This window comes from Eublepharis macularius, chromosome 4 (assembly GCF_028583425.1).
Source record: "Eublepharis macularius isolate TG4126 chromosome 4, MPM_Emac_v1.0, whole genome shotgun sequence".
In the NCBI taxonomy this organism is placed as follows: Eukaryota; Metazoa; Chordata; class Lepidosauria; order Squamata; family Eublepharidae; genus Eublepharis; species Eublepharis macularius.
This window is the reverse complement of record NC_072793.1, coordinates 106,837,113-106,862,482: the sequence shown is the minus strand read 5'-3', so window position 1 is coordinate 106,862,482 and position 25,370 is coordinate 106,837,113. Positions and strand designations below refer to the sequence as shown.

The window sequence follows — 25,370 nt, the reverse complement described above, 5'->3', positions numbered from 1 at the left end:
AACTGATCTCTGTAGCCTGGAGATCAGTTGTAATCCCAGGAGATCTCTAGGCCCACCTAGAGGCTGAGATATTCTGTAGCGAACAGACAGAAATCTGTCATCACAGAGAGAACTCCAGCACTAGGGAAACAGTTCAAGTAGTAATTAAGGCCAGCTAAGATTTTCAAGCAAGGTTCCACTTTAGAACAGCTTCCTATGGCAGTCCACTAATGAAAATGTCTACAAGTATTTTGAGGTTAGTCCTTAAAGGATTTTCCCTTTAAGGATTGTACTCCCTTAAGGACTAAGCTCATTTCCTGAGTGAGTTGTGGAAAAGAACCAGAAGATCTACAAGACTGAGCCTGGAAAGCTGATAGAATAGAGAAACTGTACTAGAAGTTTTGAATATGGAAGAAGTATTTGAGAGAAGAACAACCCTAACCCTACCCCCTTTTCCCTACATAGGAAAAAAATTCATATGCAATACTCCTTGTAAGGGTAGTGGCAGAAAACTCATCATACCTGCCCATTAACCTCTTATATTCAGCTGTCCTTCCAGGCCTTGCTTTGCTGTTCACCTTAGAATTGTTTTGCTACCCATGTTTTCTACCTATTAAAGTTAAGGTAACAAAACATAAAAGGAAGAAGCCAGACGATAACAGCCAAAGAGGATCTGTGTGTTATACTTGTGCACTGGAAATGACAAGATACACCTGAATAATGAGTTTGATAACTATATGCATGTTACTGTAAAGATAGAAATGGTGCTGTAGTACACATGATTTAGTACCCTAATTTCCAAGCCAGAAATTAGTTGTTTTTCAGAAACTGTCCAGAACTAATTGAAAATACTTCATGAAAAACAATTATGTGATCCATTACAAAACAGAGATACACACTTTTTTTAAAGCCTTAGTAATGATGACTCTCCATTTTTTAAAAAAAAGCAAAACAGGGAAGCTCTTCTAGATCAAGACCAGGTTCCTTCTTAATAGATGATGAAGGCACCTTACCAATATAGCTTTCTTTGTTTATAAGGGACTGTGGGCAATTTAGGACAACGGGCTCTTCCTAACCAATTTCAAGCCATGAAGTCCACATAAAGCTTATAAAAGGTGAAAGAGAGACTGTTTAGATTTGTTTGCCTCAAAGAGCAGCCCTCTTGCCTCATGGCAAAACTACTTTCCCAATTAATAGAAATTTCAAAAGGAATTTATGACATGACTTATAAATCAACTGTTCAAAGGCATAGCTTAAAAACATCATAGGGCCTAAACAGTAGCCTGCTTGCATAAACAAAAACAGTTATTTGGCTTCTGGCCAAAATCTGAGTGGCATATTTTCCTTGACAATGCCCCCCATCCCCCAGTTTAGGTCTCTTTCTTACCTCCTTCTTTCGAGTTCTCTTTACATTGTCATTGTTTCCAAAAGCACATCATCCACTGGAGAGTTCTCTTGCGGAAGCCCCATTGCAACGAACTGAAGCTGCGAAAGAACACACTGTGCTCTTATATTGTTCCCATTCATTCCGACGGGGCTTGTGCAGAAAAAACTCTCCCAAAGTATCCATGTATAAGAATGGCAGATAAGACTGTTATTTTGCTGAATATGAAATACCACAGGAATGTCAGCCTCCATGACTCCAGAAAATACATTGTTACCAAGTTGGGGGGAGTGTTTCAATTGTGTATAGGATAAGTACTATATTATTGCATAGGATAAGTATTATATAACATCCATATTTTATTTTGGTGCCCCAAATAAATCATTACATAGATCCTAAAAGCATGAAAAATAATGCAACAGATATTATAGTGGTTTAAAAAGCAAATGTCCTACCCAAGAATGAGCTAAAATATGTACATACGTAAATATGTACATACGTATTGTACATGTACGTATAGTACATACGTACTATAAATGTATCTCCTTAAGAGGCATTTTATAGAACGGGCATGCTAAGAAATGGAGTGAAGAAACTGGCCTAAGACACATTCTATGTTTCAACATAACTTATAACTTGAAAATGTATGGATCCATATCCAAGCACATTCACAAGAGGACATGGAAACATTTTGCTGTTTAATATTAATCTGCTGCTTTGCTCAGTGCTGACTGAAAAAAATGCAGGAAAGCCGCACGGCAGTGCTACAGTGATACTGGTTGTTTTTAAGCCAGATTCCTCAGCAGAATGTTTCCCAACGCTACATGGAGACCATGAATGCTTATGAGAGAGTGCCACACTGGAAGAGTAGAATGAAAAACAACATTCACAAATCATGCTTTCTTAGAAAGATATATGGAAAAGCATGGCAGCAACAGTTTGACACTGAAATCTTGTGAGTGTGAGTCAGGGCAACGGATTTGACTTAAGATTGTAGATTGCTTATGATAGTTGTAATAAATAGTTTTTAAAACATTCTTAATCCTGCTTGTTTTCTCCCCGTTGTTGCTTCAGTGAGACACAAAGATTTGACTGGCCAGTATGACACTGGGATTTGTGGCGCCTCTTATAAGCTGTGGTACAATAGGAGCTCTCACAGGGTAATCACATGCACATACAACATCTGTGTAGTTCATAAGGGAAGCTTATATAGTTAGGAGAGAAATCCATGAAATAAAAACAAGCTAGGTGTTCTTAACGTACCATTGACTAAGCTGGCATTTGCATTATCAGTGGCATTTGCACCTGCTGCCCCATCTGTAGTTGAAGGAGGATGGAAGGAAGGATGGGAAGAATCTACTGAGTAATAATGGATAAAAGAAAAAAGGATAAATCATAATAATATGAACAAATTCACATGACAGAAACAATAACATTTATGGACTAATGTGGCTTTGGGGTTTTTTTTCTTTCTGCAACAGTTTGTTTTAAACTGAGCAACATAATATCTAAAGATGAATGCTATTACAAAAGTGAGAAACAAAAACTCATGTGAAATATTATAAAAGGAAATATGAAAGACATTTAACAGAGTTAACAGAGTTGGTGTGAACTGACTTTACACAGTACTATGTTCTTCTAAATCTGTGCTCCTCTATGCAGGCATTCTTAAACTTGCTTGCTATTTTTTAAAAATAAATATTTCATTTGAAGAAAAAAATGTGGTTTAAGCAGTTGCATTTCCAAAAACCATCTGTTTGTTAAAATTATCCATATATTACTATTTCTAGAATAAAACTACATATGCATCTAAAAAGTGCCTATTTAATGACTTGTCATTCATTTTAAAAGCACATTTTCCAATGTTTCATGTAAGTGCAATTTGGAAAGCCAAGAATATAACCATTTGCCAGATCGGGCAATACATTCAGTTCAAGAGCTAAAGAATAATTTTTGTTACTAAGATGCTGTTTTTTATTGGATGGTGACAGAAATGAAAAGCTACAGTTTTAAATTGTCAGGAGTTTTCTTCAGTCAAGGGAATAGGTCAGTTGAGGAGTTTCTTAACATCAGGAGAAAGCAAAAATTTATGGCAGATTTTTGAATGATTGAGCTGTTCTGGGCCAGAGTTGAGTGAATAGTCAACAATGAATAACAGATCTGAAGTAGTTTTCTGTTGTTTGCTAATTTTTCTACCACAAAACATTTCAAGCTGATTTTGAACTCAATTTTTTGAACATTTTAAGTTTTTTGTTCTGATTCTGGAACTGTGGTTTTGGGGGAAATTGCTCAGTTTGCTAACCTCAGTTCCAAACTGATATAGTATAACTTACTGAGACCCTTAACTCGTATGAAAGGTTGTATCTGAGCGGAACATAGTATGGTATAATCTGATCTCATGTGATCTCATAAGTTTCCTGGTCAGAACTTGCATGAGAAACCCCCAAGGAAGACGCGGTTTGCTCTGCAGAGAGAGACAATGGCAAACCACCTCTGCTTCTCACTTGCCTTGAAAGCCCCTTGCTGAGGTTGCCATAAGTCAGTTGTAACTTGATGGCACATATGTATATATGTAGAGTTGTATCTGCATGTTTCTCATGAGTAAGAAGGCATGCAAAACATATGATTCTTTTACCTTTCAGTGTGCTATGTGTATATTAAAGGAATAAAGGGTATACAGCAGCACTCTTAGGATTTTAAGGCTTTTTAAAGGTTTGTTTTCATTGTCACATAAGTCATTTCTAGACCCAGCACTAAACATAGGTCAATAAGGTCAAACCTGAGTCTTATACTCAGGTTTGCTTTTCTACTACTAAGTAGAGATGGGCGCAAATCAAATTACGACCCAAAAAAATGCACGAACCAGGCCAGTTTGTGGTTCATGAATCAGTGGTTCGGGGAAGCTCGTTTTCACAAACTTCCACAAACTGGTCTACTGGTTCGTTTGGGTCGTAAAGGGGCAGTTTAAATGGCCATTTCCCCAGGTAAATGGCCATATAAACTTTTCCTGTGGCTTGCAAGCGGCAGGTCCCTTTTAACTATCAGCTGGCAGGTGGCAGGGGGGATTCCCCCCTTGCCACCTGCCAGCTGATAGTTTAAAGGGACCTGCCGCTTGCAAGCCACAGGGCCCTTTAAACTGCCCAAACCCCAGCCCCCACCCCCACCCCTCCAGCCCCAGCCCCACACTTACCTTGCCCTGCGAGCCCGTGGCATCCTTTCCCTCCTCCCGTGAGGGGCGGGAAGGCCATTTTTGGCCTCTTCCACTGCTGCGTGGGCCTGCAGGGTAGCGGAGGAGGCCAAAAACAGCCTTCCTGCCTCTCAAATGGCAGCCATGGTGGCCATTTGAGGGGTGGGAAGGCCATTATCGGTTTCCTCCACTGCCACGTGGGCCTACAGGGCAGGGGCAGGAAGGCTGTTGGGGCTGGATCTGGATCTGAGGCTGGGGGGTGGGGGCTGGGATTTGGGCAGTTTAAAGGGCCCTGCTGCTTGCAAGCAGCAGGTCCCTTTAAACTATCAGCTGGCAGGCAGCGAGGGGGGGATCGCCCCTGCCGCCTGCCAGCTGATAGTTTAAAGGGACCTGCCACTTGCAAGGCAGGAAAGGGCACTTTAAACTGTCAAATGCCCCTTTCCATGCCGCTGCTATGTGGCTGGAAAGGGGCATTTAAACCCCACGAACCACAAACCAAAAACTAGTCCATAAACTGGCCCCAGTTCGTGCCAGTTTGTGGTTCATAGTCCATGAAAATCCACAGACAGAGCCCATATGCTAGCAATATTCATGTTCCTGGTAATGGAAATTACAGCCCATAAAGCAGGACCCAAGGTTCCTTGATCTCCTCAGCAATTTCTGTGTCTGACTCAGGCTGACTGCCAAATTAGCTATGCCATTCCCCCTCCTGTTCAGCAAGCTTGGCACTTTGGTAGCAAGCCTGCTTTGTGAAAAGTCATATGCAGAAGGTATCAGCAAACAGAGGACAGTAGAAGGGCAGCTAGCTACAAAAAGTTATGCAGTGTTTCTCAGACATGTTTGTGCACATGAATATTCACATCTCTGTCTTGTCCTTACATATGTGACAGAAAGGAATTTTGTGTGTCTGGATGTTTTCTGAAATGGCTATCCATACATGGGAAAGGAAGTCTGTAAGTAATGTTACTGAAATGCAGGAGCTTAATCATAAGCAATGCTCCCTAATGTACTTCTGTGAAGGATCACAGACCGTCTCAGAGAAGAACCTCCCACCCTGGAACACTGGAAAATTAACATCCTATTCCAAGAGTTCTTTGGATCAGGGAAATTCAATTTTTAGAATTCCAGCCATCAAATATAATTGAAGGTATGGAGGGAGGGAAGACTATGTTATTTTTCTGCCACCACTACCTGACCGGGTCAGATGAAGGGTGGGGGGCAGTAAAAGGATTTCAAAGGTCTTCTTATAAGTAGGACATTCAAACACTTTGCAATTTGAAATATGTTGATCAGGAGTACCGTGTGGTTTTCAGATTTTAGAATTGTGGTTTGGGGGGAAACAGCACACTTTGCTGAGCTCAGTTCCAAATTGACATTGTATAACTAATTGAGACTAGAAAAAAGGGTTGTATCTGCATGTTTTTCATGAATAAAAAGGATGTGAATGTATATGATTCTTTTACCTGTCTGTGTGCCATGTGTGTATATTAAAATAATATAGAAGATAGAGTTCACTGCAGCACTCTCAGGCCAATGAAACCTAGTTCTGAGTTTCAGCTGATATCAGGTACAAATATGTAGAAGTCAGTTGTTAAATCTATACTATTAATTGGTTGTCTAATATGTCATAAAAGAAAACAACAGCTAGAATTTGTGAAACTAATCCAAATCCAAAGATTTGTGCCACAAATTCTATGTGCCAAGGGGACAGTAAGCATATGATTTTTCACCACCACCATATCAGAAACCACTTTTGAAGTACTGAGAAGTTAAAAGTAAAAAGTTTTTAAAAGTCCCACCACACTTGATCAGGCCCTTACTCGTGCCTAAATCCTGGTCAATTTGTTGTAAGTTTCCAATTGCCCATTGCACCAAAGGAATTATAATTACACTGTCCTGTTGACTGAAATTTATTTTCAAAGTAAATTTGGACATTCACAGTAATCATTACAGGATGTATTAAAAATATAAGTGACATACTGTAATTTTGCAACCAAACTTGAAATGTACTGTTCTGAAGGATTTGATGTAGAATAGGCAGAATGATCCCAGAGAAAGGGGTCACACAAAGTCCAATTAGAATTTTCTTTTGAATTCAGTTACATCAGGTACAAGTCTGGGTTTTTTTTAAACCATTCACTCAGGTCTAGTTTACACCACCATTAGCAAGAGAACCCCAGTGAAAAGCTTCAGCCTTTCCTTTGCTATGGTAGATTTCTTACTCTACCTGGAAGTTGCTGTCCATCCTCCCGTTTCATACCTGCGTGATGATTTTTAAAAATGTTAATGAGGGAGAAAGGCATACACCTAGAGAAAGCTAACATGCAAACATATATCTCTGGTAGGGTTTCAGAAAGCTTCAGCATACATACAATGAATGTATGCTGCTTGTGCTAAGAACTCAAGCCCATTGTTGCTGAGTAATCACAGTCTGCATCTGTAGAGCTCGTGATGGAATCCTGCACAAGCCCTATTTAAAGGACTAGAACATGCATAATAACAATGCTTGGGGGACTGCAGCTTCATGAGGGCTGCCTCAAAACACTTGAGACTTACTAGAATGTGTAGCAGAAATGTTTGAAAGCATTTTGTTAGACATTTTGCTGGGTGTGTCATGACATATTTTGAAACTTATATGACAAATGGAGCCCTCTTTACCTAGCAGTTGACAGTTTAGATGAGTAGGCTGTCTTTTTTTTTTAACCAACTATGGAAGGAAAGAACTAAATGCTGTTCCAAGAAAAAGGATATATTTGAGAGGGCAAACCAGTATTTTTCTAACAAAAAAACAGGCAAAAACTGTAGGCAGTGATGTGCTTTCTAAAAATAGATAGCCCGCGGTCTTTTACTCAACACAATACCTGTTTAAACTAAATTAACAGTAACTATAAAGCTCTGAGTCACGCATTGCTGATATCTAAGACAATAAATCTTAATCCTCAGTGATCATATTGGAGTCATGTGTTAGCAAAAAGTAAAAAGTAACCTGAATGAAACCACAACAGCTTCATTCAAACCTAGAGCTCAATATGTATGGATGAATGAAGAAAATATTGTAAACAAATTTCATTTAGCATGTCTAAAATCAGATAAGAGTTCTGAAAATGAGTCTGCCTAGGAGAAAAATGGCCCAGGAATGAAACATATGTTCTTGTAAGTTCCACTGTGAATAACTGTATGGTAAACTTGTCTGTGAAAGTGTTTTTGCATTCTATACATGACATGTATGGACAGTAAAATTCTCATATACATTGTCAGGCCGTTGGTCCATTTAGATTGGTACTGTCTACTCTAACTGGCAGTTGCCCCCCAGGATCTCTGACCAAGATTTTCAAATATCTCCTACCTATGGTTGCCAGGCCCAGCCTGACAACCATCAGGAGACTGGGAGGTTGGGGACATGAGTGGCAGCTGTCAATGATGACGTCCGTTCCATTCCATTCTATCAATGACATCCATTCCAGGGAAAATCTGGAAGTGACATCACATCTCTTTATGGCTAGCTGGAGACTCTGTTGTACCACAGAGAGGAATGACATCACTTTTGAGGTTTCCCAAGAATTAATGTCATGCTATAGGCCTAAAGGCCATTTGCAGTGATGGGAAATATGAGATGGGAAATTTAAGACATGAAAGGATTGAACTTAAGATCTCCATAAACTTCTTCAAATTCTAACAATGACCTGGAGAGCATGAGGGACTGAAAGTAGGTCTTACTAAGTACACAGATGTGGTATGTTACACTCTACTCTAGACTGAAACCAAAGAAGACAGTACTTTACCAAGATGTATAGTTATGTGACATACACAAAAAGATAACAGACTCTGGGCGAAGGTAAAGAATCAAATTTTTCAAAAAAATGTTTGTAAGCTATTCCTGTTCTAGTGAAGTATGTTTCATTAAAAGAGAAATATAGGAAGATAACTTGAATCAAGGGCACAGAAAGATTTGTTGATTTAAACCTTGAACAGAAGCCTATTATTGTTTTTCCAGTCCTTGTAATCTTAGTCTTTTTTCAGGTATTATAATTTATTATAGTGAAAAACCTCAAAAGACTTGGGTGCCTGGCACAGGAAATTAAACTGCCTGACACCTAAACTGCTTTCTGGCCAAGAAATATTTCTCACAGGAAACATCTTCAGTCAGATGACCTGTAAGTAGACATGGGCACGAACAGCATTACGAAGGCAAAAAAGCCCAAAAAAGCCTGTCCAGCTGTTCGCAAACAGGCTGTTCATGAAGCCCCATTCCAAATAAACAGGTGGTTGTTGGAAGCCTCGTTCGTTGCTGTTCGTTGCTGCTCATCAAGTCAGACACTCTGGCACCTGCAATCAATTCTCATGGCAATTCAGGCAGGGATTGTCTGAACTCCTGTTGTTGCCCACTGCTCACCGGCACAGAAAGGGGCATTTAAACCCCTGAATCAGCTGCTTGTAGGGGGCTTCCCCTACGAGCAGCTGAGTGCTGGCTGCCCCTCTCCTGGTGCTAGAGGGATGGGGAGAATCTCCTGCCCCTCTTAGCACCGGGAGAGCGAGCGCCACGTGGCTTCTTTTGCCCAGTGCAAGAGGAACAGGGAGAATCTCCCTACCCCGCTCACATGGGGCAGAAGCGGCCCCAGGATGCCAGCACTGCCGGGTGTGAGCAGGCCAAGGAGAATCTCCCTGGCCCGCTTGCACAGGGCAGATGTGGTCTCAGGGCGCCGGCCCTGCCGAGTGTGTGAGCCAGGGAGAATCTCCCTGGCCCGCTTGCATGGGGCAGAAGCGGCCCCGGGGCACCAGCTCTGCTGGGTGTGAGCAGGAAGGGGAGAACCCACCCCGCTGGCACTGGGCAGAAGAAGCCTGGCAGCGCTGGGGTGGGGCAGGGGGGGCTGGGGTTGTTTAAAGGGCCCTGTCACTTGCAAGTGGCAGGACAGGGCCCTTTAAACTATCAGCTGGCAGGCAGCGGGGGGAATCCCCCCTGCCACCCGCCAGCTGATAGTTTAAAGGGATATTTAAAGGGCCAGGTAAGTGGATTAGAGGGGAGGGGGGCTAAGTGGGGGGGTTGGGGTGGAAGCTGCAGGCCCCCATGAACAACAAACAATGAACAACGAACATGTTCATGATAGCATCATGTTCATCAATGTTCGTTGTTTGTTGTTTGTCAAGGGCAACGAACCACAAACAGCGTGTTCGGTTTTTTTTCATGTTCGTGCCCATGTCTACCTGTAAGTAGTGAGTTGGATCTTAAGATAAGCTTCTTTTATATACGGAGTCTTGCTCTGAAGAAGACCATGCCTCTAGAGCATGATTCCTCTTTTAGTAGAGGGAATTGTAGGATCTAATCCAGTGAGTACAAAGTCCTCTCTGATCTACAAATTTAGATATTATCATTCAGATAATTGGAGTGGCACTATTTATTGTATCAGCAAACCTTTAATGAGTATTATTTGTAACAACAACAACAACAACAACTCTCAATTTATATATCACCCTTCAGGACAACTTAATGCCCACTCAGAGCAGTTTACAAAGTATGTTACTATTACCCCACAACAATAATCTTTTAAGGTGGGTGGGGCTGAGAGAGTTCTGGAGAGCTGTGACTGACACAAGGTCACCCAGCTGGCTTCAAGTGGAGGAGTGGGGAATCAAACCCGGCTCTCCAGATTAGAGTCCTGCTGCTCTTAACTACTACACCAAACTGGCTCTCAATTGTTGGCTACCATCCAGTAGAAAGCTGCTTAAATATAACTGGTGAATGACAAAATATGGAACAATTTTAGGAAGTGTGTTGATATATATATATATATAAGCTTGAATATGCTAAGAATCTGAGATATGTATACAAATGTGAATCCACAAAGGAGTTCAGCTGGATGGGTTAAGGTGAAGCCGATTCAAGCACTTTGTTTCTCATCCCTCCTCAAATTTCACAAAACTGCTTGAAACATCAGATACCATCTGACACAAGACAACTGTGGGCTCCCAGCTTAAATTCGAGTGCGTTTGTGAAATACATAATAATGCAGATATTTATAATGGAAGATTTAGAGATGTAGTCAGACTTGTACCTTTCTTATCCTTCTTCTCCTCTTCTTCTCCACCAGCACCTAACAGAGTAAAGATGATCCCTGTTTGAGAATTAACTCCCACAGCAGTAACAACCATTCTTCCTGAGCCTTCCATAACATGGGTACCTAAAATATTTAAAATACAGACATTAGCAAGATGCATTTTAGTAACGAGTAATTTGTATTTTACTTAAGAATGGTACAAAGAATTAAAAAGAAATCTATAGGTGACAAAGTGCTATTTTAAGGCTATGATTTAATCTTCAGTTAAGCATTGTTTAAGATCATGGAAATCAATATGCTTAAAAATCCTGGTATCTGAAGAAGTGAGCTGTCGCTCACAAAAGCTCATGCCCTACCACAAATTTTGTTAGTTTTATAGGTGCTACTGGACTCTTGCTCTTTTCTACTTAAAAATCCTGTTCACTAGTTCAGTTCAATTCAGAATACCTTTACTGGCATAACAACGTGAACATGCACAGTCAGCAAGAAGACAAAACCATCATTACCTGAATATTTAAACCAATCTTTTCCTCTTGGATGCACAACAGAGGAATTTAGCCACAGACTCAATGGCTTCATGGTTTTGGGTGAATAATAGGAGAAAAGTCTTACTTTCAGATTGTCCTTCATGATTTTGCAGAAGAGGTTCTAAATACACAGCACGGATGTCACAATAAAATAAACAATACAGAAGAATGTTGTTCACTAGTTTTGTGGCCTACATTTTTATAGTACTAACTGATATAGCAGCTAATACTGCAAGCTGTGGGCCAGGAAATTCATGTTTCAAATGTATGTGAATTGCTCTGACTTTTATGTATGTGCTATGTAAGAGCTAAATGTTATTATAGGTAAAAAGAACACAGCCAGCCAAAAACTTGACTGTGGAAGCTGCATTATATTTGTATTGATTATGCCCACAGAATATTCAACATGAACATGTAGAAAATAGAACAGGATAAAAAATTCTGATCACTTTTTGTAGTTTCTCCAGTTATTTGTTCAAGATGTTTATTGACCAGATACATTTATTTTAGGGCTATACCACATTATTGCTTCATTATTTTAGGACAAAAAGTGACCTCCCAACTCTTCAGGTAACACTTAAATGTTTTCTACACAGATTAATAGGGAGAGAAAATGGCTACTACAGTGGAAATGGTGGCTGTGTGGGCATCCCCAGGAAAATCTGGACTTTCCCAGCCACATGCCATCCAGGCTTTTCTGCAATCTTTTCCAAAACTTTGGAAGAAAGCAGGTTTGAGAAATACTGGAGTTGCAGAAGCCCTGAGATGTGCATGATTGCATCATGATTCTGTGAGGAAGCCAGAAAAGAAAACTTCTCAACAGCATCAAACTCAATGCATTCCATGTCTTCTGCACTGTTGTAAGAACAGTTGTATTATTTCTCACAGTGCAAAATGCAGTAAGAGCATAAACATTGGCCAGTTGTTTCAGCAATACATTTCATTTCTTCTATCCCTGATACAATGTACAAACACTTTTGCCATGTTCATGTTTTACTTTGGCTGCAGCAAAAGGTTTCACAAAATGCGTTTAATCCTAATAAATTTACTATTGTAATCTTGCCCATTCTAAAAAAATAAGAGATTCTTATCTGAATCCTATACACACCTTCATGGAAATAAGACCAGCTGAACTCATAAAGAAAATATGTCTAAGTCTTATATAAATATATTGTAATTTTCAAACCATATTTAATTTAGACTAAACTTCAATGCCCCTAGACTAAGACCTTCTCTCAAATAGTGCTAAGATCTTTTCTGATATTGTGTCCTGCTGTAAAGCATACATAGCTAATTTTAGAAATAGCACACTGTTTAAATGATACTAAAGTGAGGTGTACATTTTTAATGTACCTATGAATAATGTATTGTGCTTGCGAACATAATTTCTTCTACTTCTATTCATTAAAAAAACTGTTCCACCTCACTGAGGCATATAAACTAAAACAACAGTGTTTTTCTCCTTTTCCAAGAGAACCCTCTTACACAGAAGACCTAGAAATATTCCCACAAAAATGTGAAATATGTAAAAATGGCAATTAAATATGTTAAAATTAGGGTTGCCATCTCTGAGTTGCGGGAGATTTGGGCGTGGAGCCTGTGGAGAGTAGATCAATTGCAATTCCAGGAGAACTCCACCCCTCCACCTAAAGGCTGGCCAACCCTACCTCAGATACTAAACTTTAGGAAAAAATAACCACAGCTGATACCATGGATTGCCTAGCAAATCAAAAAGGTGCATGAAAAGGTTAAAGAAAAAAGCAGGGATCAGACCTGGGAAGAAATGACAGAAGGAAAGATGGGGGGAGAAAGACTCCATGATTAGGCAGGTTGAGGAATGGAAAAGAAAATCAGGCAGCTGGGGAAGTTTGGGAAGGTAGAGAAATTCAGTAATTGAGATAATTGTGGAAAAAGAAACTTGGCAATTGTATGGGTGGGTAAGGGGGGAGCAAAGGCAGAACAAAAGGAGAGAATAGGGGCTGGCAGGTGGGGAGGAATTTCTGCTCTCCTCATGTGTTCCCCTCAGGAAGTCAACTCTGGCTACTGGCAGGCAAGAAAGATTTGAGTGTGGGAACTTGGGCTCTTTGCATGCATCAACTGGCTGCCCCCTGTAGGGAGTAAAATACAGCACTCCCACTCGTATTATTTGCCAGTTGCTGCCCAGAATACATCTGAAGACAGCTGCACTTTCCTTTCCCCATGAAACCTTTTAACTTACAAGGGGAGAAGAAGGTGATAATCATGATGAAAATACTGGGGGGGGGGGCAGCTGTGGCTAATTGCTGCAGAACAAGTATTGTGTGTAGTTGGGTGCTAAGTGGAGCAGGTACCTACTGAAGGGATGGTTGCCTAGCAGTGTTCAGATGCAGCAGATGATGCCTCTATAATTTGTCATCTCTCTACAGACAGCACCAGAGCATGGCTTTCTTGGGCAGCAGCTGCATACCAGTTGTAAGTTGTCCCCTTCATGCAGCTGGTTCCTGGCTCTTCTCGCCCTGGTAGCGACTAGCCAGTGGTGCCATAGGGCAGCTGGAAGGTCAGAGGCCCTGCTGCCCCCCCCCCCCAGCTTGGACAGCTGCCCTTGGCCTCATAGCTAAGATCAGCTCTGCATGGATGGAGAGAATAGATAAAATGGTCCTCACCTTCTCTTCTGGTGAGAGTGCACTCTGCCAGTAAGCATCATTATTAAGAACTAACCTTTTGAATGAAAGAAAAGCATCTTGGAAACCAGCTGGTGGTGGACTACAGTGGTCCACCTGTGATACAGGTTATCCTGGAAAATGATTATCAAGAATGCAACCCCCACCCCCACCCCTTAGGAACCAGATTCAGGTCTCTTGAGCATGGTAAACTTTACATTGGGTTTTCTGTGTATTCAACCCACGAGGACTGGATCCGCTTTATTCATTGGTTCTGGCCCATACTGCTTCAATTCTGTAATTCTACACTTTGGGGAAGTTGAACCAAAGTGATGTCTGTTTTTATGACTGCACTAGAAAAATGCCCTGATTCTGCTGCAGGCTTTGAGGACTTGTCAGTTTTCTCAGCTGATTGCTGAGGAAATTTACAAGGGTTTTTTTTTTTTGGTCTTTTTTAAAGGTACCAAGGTTGCAAAGTTGCAATTTAATTTTTAAAAAAATCTTGCTTGGTTGCTGTTCAACCAATCAGGATGTAGGGGAATAATGAGGAGGGCAAAAGGCAGGACCAGAACCAGGCCTCACACCAAAGAAAGCATTCTGCACTTCAAAAAAGCCCCTTGACTTTGTTAAAAAAGGGGGTATATGGGCAGGGAGAGAAGCTGCAGAAAAGCCAGGGAAAGCTTGATTCTGCAGCAGTTGCAGCCTTTCTCTGTGTAGAATGCAAAAAGGTCTGGGAAGCCGTTTGGATCAGAGTATTTTGACCGTGCACGCAGAAGTCTGGAGAAAAACTGATGCAGTATGGGGCCAGAACTGATTAAAAAGCCCCGTGTAGAAAAGACCTGCAAGAAGAGGTATAAACCTCAGTATAATCACAAGAGAAGCATATCTACAGCTCTAGTATATTTTCATCCTGTCCTTCCTTAAGGAGTTAAAGTGTCATGAATCATTTTTCATTTTTGCATTTCCCTTACAACAACCCTGTGAGGCAGGTGAGGGTAAGTGTGTCACTGGTACACAGTGTCACCAGTGAGCTTCATGGCAAATTATGGTCCAATACTGCACTATACTAATTGTTTCCATCCACATATACATATACATATACATATACATATACATATACATATACATATACATATACATATACATATACATATACATATACATGCTTGAATCCTAACCAAAATTCCAAATCCATACAAGACATTATTTGAAGTACAAAAGAGCAAGAATCCAGTAGCACCTATAAGACTAACAAAATGTGTTAGTCTTATAGGTCTTATCACAAATTTTGTTAGTCTTATAGGTGCTACTGGACTTGCTCTTTTCTACTGCTACATATAAACACGGCTACCCATCTTGATTGTTTGAAGTGTGAATCACCTTTTTTTCCAGGCAGTGACTTATTTGATTCTCTTCAAATAATGCCTTGCATGGATTTTGTATATTGAGGGTATTATTAGAAGAACTTTCCTCACCTCTAAGAAGCACCTATAATTCTCAGTTTTCTTTTTTTTTCCAAGTACCCTAATCTAACACATGATGTTCTCTTCCTTATCCTTATGTGATGCTATTGTCTTCTCACTCTAAATATTCCATCTCTCTATTTTTGTCAATTAGGCATAATTGAATTCCCTGTCACTATCATCTCTTCTACTATCTACATTTATCCTTCAGGCTCTTTTCCTCAGATGTCACCTTTGTTATCCCTTTACTATGTTAAACTCAGTGACAGACAGATAGATGTTATACTTATTTTGATCTTCTAGATCATCCAGGCCTATATTATCACTGAGACTTTTTTTGTACCAGGTTCTAACTATTTCTCTCTCTCTAGGGTTAATGACCTGACTCTTTGAGCTCCTGTCCCAAGCCAAGTTTAGAGCCTCCAACAGAGTCTTCACTCCAGCTCAAGCAGTTTCCTTTACCTGCAGTACATCACACATGTTTATGAATTATGGCAAGGATATACTGATGTACTTCTGCCAATATTTTATCTACATGTATCTCATAGTGGTTCAAAGAGATTTCCAAAATTATGATTTCCAAAATTAGGTTTGCTAAAATGGAAAGTAAGCGTGGTTTGGTGACCCATCCAGGCAACAGATGAGCAGAGTTGATTTGCTATCACCTTCCTTGAATATACATGAAGCTGTCTTATATTGGATCAGACCAGCAAGATTTGAGTCCAGTAGCATCTTAAAGACCAGCAAGATTTTCCAAGGTATAAACTTTTGAGATCCAAGCTGCCTTCTTCAGATATGAATCAGACCACTGGCCCATCAAGGTCAGTATTGTCTACTTAGATTGGCCGTGGTCCTCCACATCACCTACTACCTGATGCTTTTAACTGGGGATGCTGGGGATTGAACTGGAACCTTCTGAAGGCCAAGGATGCTGGGGATTGAACTGGAACCTTCTGAAGGCCAAGGAGATGATCTACCAATTAGCTATGTCCCTTCCCCCTCTCCATGGCCTTTCTGCACTGCAACTCCAGTCTTCCTTGGGGGTCTCCCATCCAAGAACTAACAAGTGGTTGGCTCTGTTTAGCTTCCATGTTCTGATGAGTTTGAGCTAATCTGGGCTATTCTTTCAGATTGCTAATGCTAAGCATAAGAAGGCAGAGGGGAAATTCTCTTTTTTGTGACCCTAAGCAAGTAAACATACACAATAGCAAGTAAACATACATTTTTACCTGCAAATACAATATACAAGTAAAATTATCTGGACAATAAAACCACTACCAAATCTACATTAAAACAAAGGATGTATTCAAGAAAACATTTTTGTAGTGCTCTGTGAAATCAAAAGAACACAGAGCCTCTTACGCTCTTTCTGTTTAGCAAAAAGTGGGTTCTGGAACATTTACTGAGTGAGTTTGAGTTGTTTTTCTCCAGGCAATGACTGACCTGATTCCTTAATATAGCTGCTTTTTATTTTAGAAAACTAATAAAGACTGTATAACCACACAGTTTCTTTGCTACTAAGCATACTAACGTCTTTATTTCAGGTACATGCTTTGTCTTGGTGTGTGTGTATAGTGTGTGTACAAATAAAGTACAAAATCCAAAACTATAAGTTAAATCTGCTTTGGATACAGAATAAGGCCTGGATACAGAACAAAGCCTCTTCAAAGCCTCTCCTTGAAACTTCCAGAAAATTTCTAGTTAGGGCCTGGGGAAGGTTGCAGCTAACCTGGAAGTGACATGGGGACTCCTAGATCTTAACCCAAAACTTACATCATTTCTGGGTCAGATGTCACTCCAGCTCCTCCCTTTCTCCCAAGACGAACATCAGTGGGAATGCGAGTGCAGCTGCAGGGGACTGTTCTCTGCAAGCAGACACTTGGTAAAACTAGCTCTGCCCTTTAGGTCCCGCTGTGGGCACCACTATAAATTGGAAGTTTTTACCAGTAACCAGGATTCTTAACCATGGATTCTAAACTTCTATTTCCTAAGAACAGGAGAGGCTGCTTTGAGAGAGACCATTTGTTCATCTCATTTCTAGCTATTCTAGCTATTCTCATTTCTAGCTAGCTTCTGCACAGGATCACAGCCATCTCAGAAAATTTCAGTCAGATGTCAGTCATGTTTAATGAGCCAAACGTGGCTTTTTAATGTATGTCTTTTTAAATGAAATGGATAAAAGAAGATAAGAAGGATAACCTTTGGCTTGCCAACCTTTTGCCATTGTTTTTGCAGGCCTAGAAAACCGTTCTGTTTGTCAAGCACTCATAGTGGTCGGTCTATGACTGAACATATTAAGTTACTCTATACTGAGCCAGACCATTAAGCCATCTATCTCAGTATTTCTATTTTGGTAGCAGCTTTTCAACATGGTATAGTTGTTAGCATGTCAGACTAGAGCTTGGAAGACCCAGATTCGAATCCACAGTCTGCTATGAAATTTCATTGGGTGACATGGGATCTCTCAGCCTAATCTAGCTCACAGGGATGTTATGAGGACACAATGGGGGAGATGAATGTTGCAAGTTGTGTTGAATCCCCAGAGAGGAAGGGGGATTGAGAGAGAGAGAGAGAGAGAGAGAGAGAGAGAGAGAGATCACAATCTTCTCCGTTCAGGCAGAACACAATCTTCCCTAATATCTGCTAGCTGAGGTTCAAACAAAATGAGACACCGGCACGTGTTCAAACTCATGGCTGGTGATGCAATTTTACTTCATTTGCATCAGCAGGCATGGGTTTGTTTCATTTAGCTTCACCCTAAGTTTCATTTACTGGAAGTGTCAGGGATCAACCCTGGGATCTAATGTATGTAAAGGATCTTCTTGAAAACTCTTGCCTGCTTTCTAATTATAGCTTCTGTATCCTTTTCCATGTTTTACAGTCCCAATAGTATGCTTTTAATATAAAGTTGATAGTGTAGTCCAAAACTATACTAACTATACTATTCTAAACTATTTGAATGAATGCAGTCATGCCATGCTGAATTGAATGGAAAAACTCCATTGATTCTAATGGTTCTGGATGGCGCCTTAGGCAACAATTGTAAGTACATTTACTTTGGAACAAGTTGTCCTCAAAGGAAGGGAATAAATGTGTTTAGGCTTATGATGTAAGCCTTATTAGTCAGAGAATGGAATGAAAGGCATAATAATTAGCCTTATTTTATTTTTTACTTGTCATTACAATATATAATAAGTTAGCTTTTAAATACTTTATAAAATGTGACCATTAATTATATAAATTTTCATCATGCATGCTAATTATAAAATACTTGCACTACTACTTAAAATGATAAAGCACTACTTAATTTAATCTTGATTAACTGATACTTTAAAGGGGAACAATAATCTTGAGACATGACATTTTATGGACCAGAGTCTACTTTGACAGACACATGAATTGATTATCTTCAGTTGACTGGTCACTGGATCCAACAGAGTGCACTACAGAATAAATATGGAGAAGAGATGCTGCTTACTTTAGTATCAAGTGTATGAAAATATAGGTCTCCTCTATTTTCTTTAATGGAAATGAGGCACATTTATTGTCAGGTTGCTTCCTGTAGGCACGGTCTCAAAAATACTATTAAAAACATCAGCAATGCTAATTACTGATCCTCTGATTAATACTGATACAGTTTTAGGGCCAACAAAATCAACTTTCTATAGATAAGGTCACCATCTCCAGGTTGGAAAATTCCTGAAGATTTGGGGTAGAGCTAGGGGCAGGGTTTGGGGAGAACCTCGTTGCATTATAAGTTATAGAGTCCATCTTCCAAAGTAGCCACTTTTTTCAAAGGAACTGATCTTGGTTGTCTGGCGATCAGCTGTAATTCCAAGAGATCTCTGGGCCTCTGGTAGCAAACCTGGCTGTAGAAGTGGTTTCCTCGAAGAATACAGCTGTCTTTTTGCATATTTCCCCCTTACAACTGAGCTGATAAACTATAAGGGATTCCATTTGTATCACTTTGTAACTATTCCTAGCAATCACAAGAATTAATAAAAAGCTTGCATTTTTATTTCCAGGACATGGGTCAGGATTGGAATAGCCAGGGCTGCCAGTTCCCCGATGGGGGTGGGGGATCACCCATTCCCAGCCTCTGTTCCTGCCCCCTTGCCACCACTTACCTGGCCAGCAGGGGGGAAAGTCCCTGGGAAACAGGCCTGGGAGGCAAGTAACATCCCAGGCCCGCATGCAGAGGGCATGATGACATCACTTCCAACCAAAGAAGCCATTTCATTCATTCTATTAGTTTGTGCCAAGAAACAGATCACAGCAACAAGAATCTGAAAATAAGAAACCACCCTAATACATTTTAATGAATCTGCCTGTGACAAGTGAACAACACTGTAGCTTTAAAAATGACAGCAAGCATGGATTGCCAGATTTACACTGCCTCATCAACAGGAAAAGATTCATACTCAGGGAAGGTGGATGTGACATCAGAAATTTCTGCAACAACTTGCAGCTGTTATCTATTACCTGTCTCCCCACAATATATAATCCAGATTCTTCCATATTATCAACACAAATTGCTTTTGCAGTAGCAATACCTTTTCAGTGAAGTCCTACACAGAGTTAAACCTTACTAAGCCAATTCAGTGGATATAGAAGGCTGCAATTTTGCTTAGGATGGCACAGGCCATTGCTCAGGCCAGGGGATCACCATCTCAGGCCAGGGGATCACCAGGGGATCTCCCACCCCCATCTGCTCCCCCGCTCATCTGGTACATGAGGGGAGGAAGCGTCAGAAGGCAGGCTGGAGCAACTGGAGTCTGTGTGCACTCTGGAGGCATCTGCTGATATCACATCTGGTTTAAAATGGAAGCAAGTGGAGCCTAGAGGGACCAAACTGGCACTAAACATAGCAATTTCACTAAGCTTGAGGCTGATTTTGCCCCACCGAGCCCCAGTAGTTTTTATTTTAAACCCAAAGTGGTATCAGCAGACGGCCATTGGAGTCCATGTGCAAAGCACACATGAGAACAAGGAGGACAACACCCCCTGTCCCCCTATTTGCAGATAATGAGGGTGACAAACCTAACGCTGTCTCTGTCAGATTCAGTAGACACATCTAGCAGGATGCATAACAAAGCCAAAACATATTTCCAAGATTCCCTTAAAACTAACCTGGCCAACTGAAGAGGAAAAGCAGGAGTGTAGAGTCCAAAAACTGGCTTCATGAAAAATCAAGTGTTTTGATGTAGTTAAAGACAGATGATGATGATAACAACAGCAATTATAAGGTTATTCACATCTTGGCTTTCCTTAGACTGACCACGTTTACCCCCTGGAGATTCATGAGTTTTTCAAAGAATGGAAATTTGACTACACAGGAATATACGACTCCTAATCAGTCTATTTGCCCATTTAGACCAGTAGAGTTTGCTCTGCCTGAAAAACCTCTCCAGCAGTTCATTGTCTTTCCAAGAATTGCTAAGATTTTTTTAAAGAAATGGGGAGATATCAATGACTGAATTAATATAAGAGCCAAATGCACTGCAAAATATTCTGCTCTGTTTGGCACACCTTGATCTCTATCAAGGAGAGCCAAACATCCATTCTAATGAAAGCACAATTCGCACAAAGAGAAAAGAATGAAAGTACAGCTAGCATGCACTAACCAGTAAGAAGTAACTTGACGCCAATTCTATACTGTAACAAAGGGTGCCGACCTCCAGGTAGAGCCGGGAGATCTCACAGAATTACAACTGATCTCAGACTACAAATATCAGTTCCTCTGGAGATAATAGCTACTTTGGAATGTGGACTGTGTGGCATTATTCTCCAATGAGGTCCCTCCCCTCACCCAAACCCCACCCTCCCCAGGCTCCACTGCCAAATCTCTAGGAATTTCCCAATCCAGACTTGGCAGCCCTACAAGGAGAACACTTTTACTTTTTAATTCAGAATTTAGAAAGTATCAGAAAACAGCAGAGATTAATGTAATAAACTCATCTTTGAACACACATTCATATCTCAAATATATCTTATTTATTCACCCCTAAAGATATCAAAATAATACTATTAAAATAGATTAAAACACCAAGTCAGGCACAATAAGGAACGGACTGGGAAATCACTCTTTTCTTCACATACCAACATCAGATTAAAGAAGGGATAATTTAGTGGATGCCAGGAATAATAGTTTGAAAAAAAGATAAGCCACCCGTGATGGGAGCAGTGCAGGGTAGGATGCTCACTTCACATATTTCCAAATTAAGAGAGGGAGATTTCAAGAAGCACCCTTTTATTCAGTTATTCCTGTTTCATTTTTGGATTGATACTTACGCTAACGAAGAATGTTAGCATTAGCACAACTCCACAGAAGGAAAAATACTGTCATACTATCAATTCCAGTTCTGTGATCACTTGCAAAAAGAATATACTTTTCATCATTAAAGTCAAGTCCCAGCTTCTAGGAGCTCTCTCAGCCCCACCTACCTCACAGGGTGTTTGTTGTTGTGGGGATAATAATAGCATACTTTGTAAATGGCTCTGAGTGAGTGTTAAGTCATCCTGAAGGACAGTATATAAATCAAATGTTCTTGTTATTATAATAATTCCTGAAATGTCTCGTATAGGAGTAGGCAATTCTGCATGCAAAAGCTTAGTCATTACTCATTACCCAATATTTTAAAATACTAGAGATATATGCTATGGTTGCCTTATTTTGTGAAAAATAGTCTCTGATTTCTGAATGTACTAGTGTTATCAGTGCTTCACAAAAGGGACTTGAGACACCTGTATCATGGTAAATTTGAGGTTTCATGAACAAGGAAACTTTCAGTCTGAATACAATGATTCTTTAATCCATCATGAAGTGAATTAATCTGAGAGAACCTCTTCAGGGGCCAAAATATTTAAGTGAATTCAACTTACCAGAAAGCAACATTGGATCTTTGTCAACAGATTTGCGGACTTGATCTGACTCTCCAGTTAAAGAGCTTTCATCAATCTTAAGATCATTTCCTTGAATAAATACCCCATCAGCAGGTAGGAGGTCACCTAATTAATAAAAACAAGTTGTAGGGAAATAACACAATGAATTCTAAAAATGTATTGTAATCAATCATGAAAGTATGAATCTCACAATACATTATTGTTATTAATACTAAAGTTAGATCAATTTCACAAATTTGCTCCACAGGAGCAGCCCTAACTTTCACTGGATACTGCAATATCCATTATCTACCATTTTGGACTTTATATTTCTCCATGCAAATACATACCAAGGAAAATTAAACAGAAAAATATATTCTGTGAGCCATCTTTTAGTAAATTAGAAAACTATGAAAACTAGAAACCTTACCATTTTTGTAACCTATTATAAAATCTCCTGAGGTTTTTCACTAAATGAAAATGGGTTATTGCCTTTGCACGTGTCTTAAGGTTCAGGTTTCTTAGAAAAATAACACAGTTGCTCAACTCATTATTGTTACAAAACTGATGGTATATGGGCCAGTTCCAATAGTTTCAGCCATGGTCTGGAATGTAGTCATATGTCCTGATCAAGATTAGAATGATGTTACATGCACAAATGTGAAGGCATTGGTGGAGGAAGCCAGTCCAGGCATGCAAAGGAATGTATATAGATTGGCTCTGTCTACTGAGATGAATAGGAAAATTGTTCCAGTTGGTGACGAGTTCTGTGCCCTTATCAGAAGATCACTGGTTGAAGACATTATAAGTCCACTCCACAATAAAAAATGAAGTAAATAAATAAGGCTGCCAATGTACTTACAGAAAACAGAAGATTTGAAGCAATCCTTCCAAGTCAGTGTCCCTCACCCACATTTCTTTCACAGTGAGTTCCTCAATCACTTTTGTACCCATCCAATTTCTTAGTATCTTCCAGTTTCACCACCTACAATCTTTGTGAAACTCTTTGTACTAGTTTTAGCAATGCTAGGCAACTACCTGTTTTCTGGTATCTGTCAGTTATTCACAAATACGCGAGTTACAATAAAATGTAGTCCTTTCCTCATCATCTGTATGTCAACATTAACAATCTATTTCTCAGAAGAACTGAATCACTGGAATACTGTCACAAATAACCAATTAGATGGCATATTTTGTTTTTCTCTGTATTGCAGTTGAAAGCATTCATCCTTCACTATTTCTGATTATTTTGTCACTTATTTGCTGCTGTAATGATTATTCCTTTGTGGGATTATTCAACAAGTCATAAAACCAGCACTGGGGATTCAGAAACATATTTTTCAGAATGTACACAAAGAACAACAAAGCTTACCATATTTGATCTGTGCAATGTCACCAACTACTATCTCTGCTACTGGGATTTGAATAACTTGTCCACCCCGGACCACAGTAAACTTCTGTTCTTGTTCAATACGACTTTGAAGTCCACGAAATTGCTTCTCTTTGCTCCAGTCATTAAAGGCAGTGACCAGTACCACGCAAATAACAGAGAGCAGGATGGCAGCACCTTCAATCCAGCCAGCTTCTGCTTCCCCCTCATCTTCAGCTCCTGCTGCTGCAGTAGCACAATCTTTTGAAACATGAAAAAGCAGGTCACTTTTTATTTTAGTTTTATTGGTTCTTACAGATTGTTTCAGGTCGGTAGCTGAGTTGGTCTACAGTGGTACAGCAGGATTTGAGTCCAGTGGCACCTTAGAGACCAACAAGATTTTCAGAGTATAAGCTTTCAAGAGTCAAAGCTCCAGATCTGAACAAGAGAGCATTGACACTTGGTTCTTATTGAGTTAAATATAACATAAACTAATACCTGCTAAAACATTGCTTTGTATATGTTTCTGCCTAGAAATAGGGTGCTGTGTGATACTGTGCTATAGGAGGCAATAATAACACTTCTAATGGAGTCCAGGGTTGCTACAGAGACAGGCAAATTATCTCTGAATATCTCTTGCCTTGAAAACCCTAAGAGAAACAAGGAGGAACCTACTGAAAATATAGCCAAAATAGATGAATACACAAGAGTAGGGTACAATAGAAAATAAAGCAATACACAATACAGTCAAACCAATATATTGGAGTACAAAACTCTCACAATCCAAAACTCAAGAAGGTTAAATAAATCAACGAATCATACGAGAAAAATCATTTAAACTCAGTACAACTATACAAGTCACACAAAAGTCATGGTGTAACACAATACAAAAAGGAAGACATCCAACAGGTAAGCTCCCAATTAATAGTTGGAACAGTCCAATACTACATTGTAATTATCTCAATTTCTTCCACTTGCAGCCGGTGAAGGTGGGATGCCGAAAGCAGAGTCCATGACGCCCAACATGCAGCGCTGGCTTGAATCCGCTGTTTCGTATCAATAACCTCTTCAGGAGCAAAATACCTCCACCAAACAATAATTAGTAATACATATTACTCAGTACCATCCACTACAGTCCATCGTTGACTGTAAAAAATAGTTACATCCGGCGTCCTCACCATAAGGGCTCACCATAAGTCAGCTATGACTTGACAGAGGGGAAAAAATGGAGATACGTTTACAGTGTCATAAATGGGGTTACGTTATATTGCATCACACACCCTTGTTAGTGTTAAAAGCAAAAAATATAGGCTGGGTCCCAGCTTATCACCTGAAACCCCCTCCCTTTTGAAAGGTCTGCTCTTAGCCCAAGGGATGCCAGTCATCCTTTCCTCCCTTCCCCCCTATTCTTCTTCCCCAGCAGCAAGGTCTGGTTCCTGAAAAGCACACGGAGAGGAGGAAGTAGGATTTTAATCACAGTGTTAAGGAGGAGGATGGGCAAGAAGGCAGGAGAGTACTGGCAAGCAGCAGCACTTGACTCAACATGACCTGAGGCTGCAGAATTTTGGTCCGCCAGGGCTTGGTCCCTTTGGCAGCCCTGCAGCTGGTTCAATCACACTGTACTGTAGAGCTGCCATCTACCACCAACACCCCCCCTTCCCCACTTAGAACAAAAAGCATGTTATGAGAGGTAACACAATAATGTGTCATTAGTAATAATTATGCATAAGGTATTTTGAGTTCAGCTTTTGATGAGTTCATATCTGAGCAAACATCTCTACTGAGTCAGAAAACTTGCTGCAGTTTAAGTTATTTTTATTTGTTGGGGAGCAAAACTGTTGCAATCATTTTTATCAAAACTTTTAGCAGCCATATTAATATCAACAG

The 25,370-nt window shown here is 40.1% G+C and overlaps 1 protein-coding gene across 5 annotated transcripts in view; it reads right to left on the bottom strand.

Annotated features, from left to right (window-relative positions):
* Positions 1-25,370, bottom strand: part of ATP2B2 (ATPase plasma membrane Ca2+ transporting 2) — a 277,471-nt gene that overhangs the window by 132,823 nt on the left and 119,278 nt on the right. For 3 of the 5 annotated variants that reach the window (XM_054977415.1, XM_054977411.1, XM_054977413.1), the window contains exons 3-7: positions 23,487-23,744; positions 22,115-22,240; positions 10,601-10,726; positions 6,778-6,810; positions 2,627-2,722 (exon numbers count right to left, since the gene is read on the bottom strand). In XM_054977415.1, the coding sequence (XP_054833390.1) occupies positions 2,627-2,722; positions 6,778-6,810; positions 10,601-10,726; positions 22,115-22,240; positions 23,487-23,744 (639 nt within the window). The remainder of the gene's footprint in view (positions 1-2,626; positions 2,723-6,777; positions 6,811-10,600; positions 10,727-22,114; positions 22,241-23,486; positions 23,745-25,370) is intronic. The other 2 variants (XM_054977412.1, XM_054977414.1) reach the window with 2 other exon arrangements.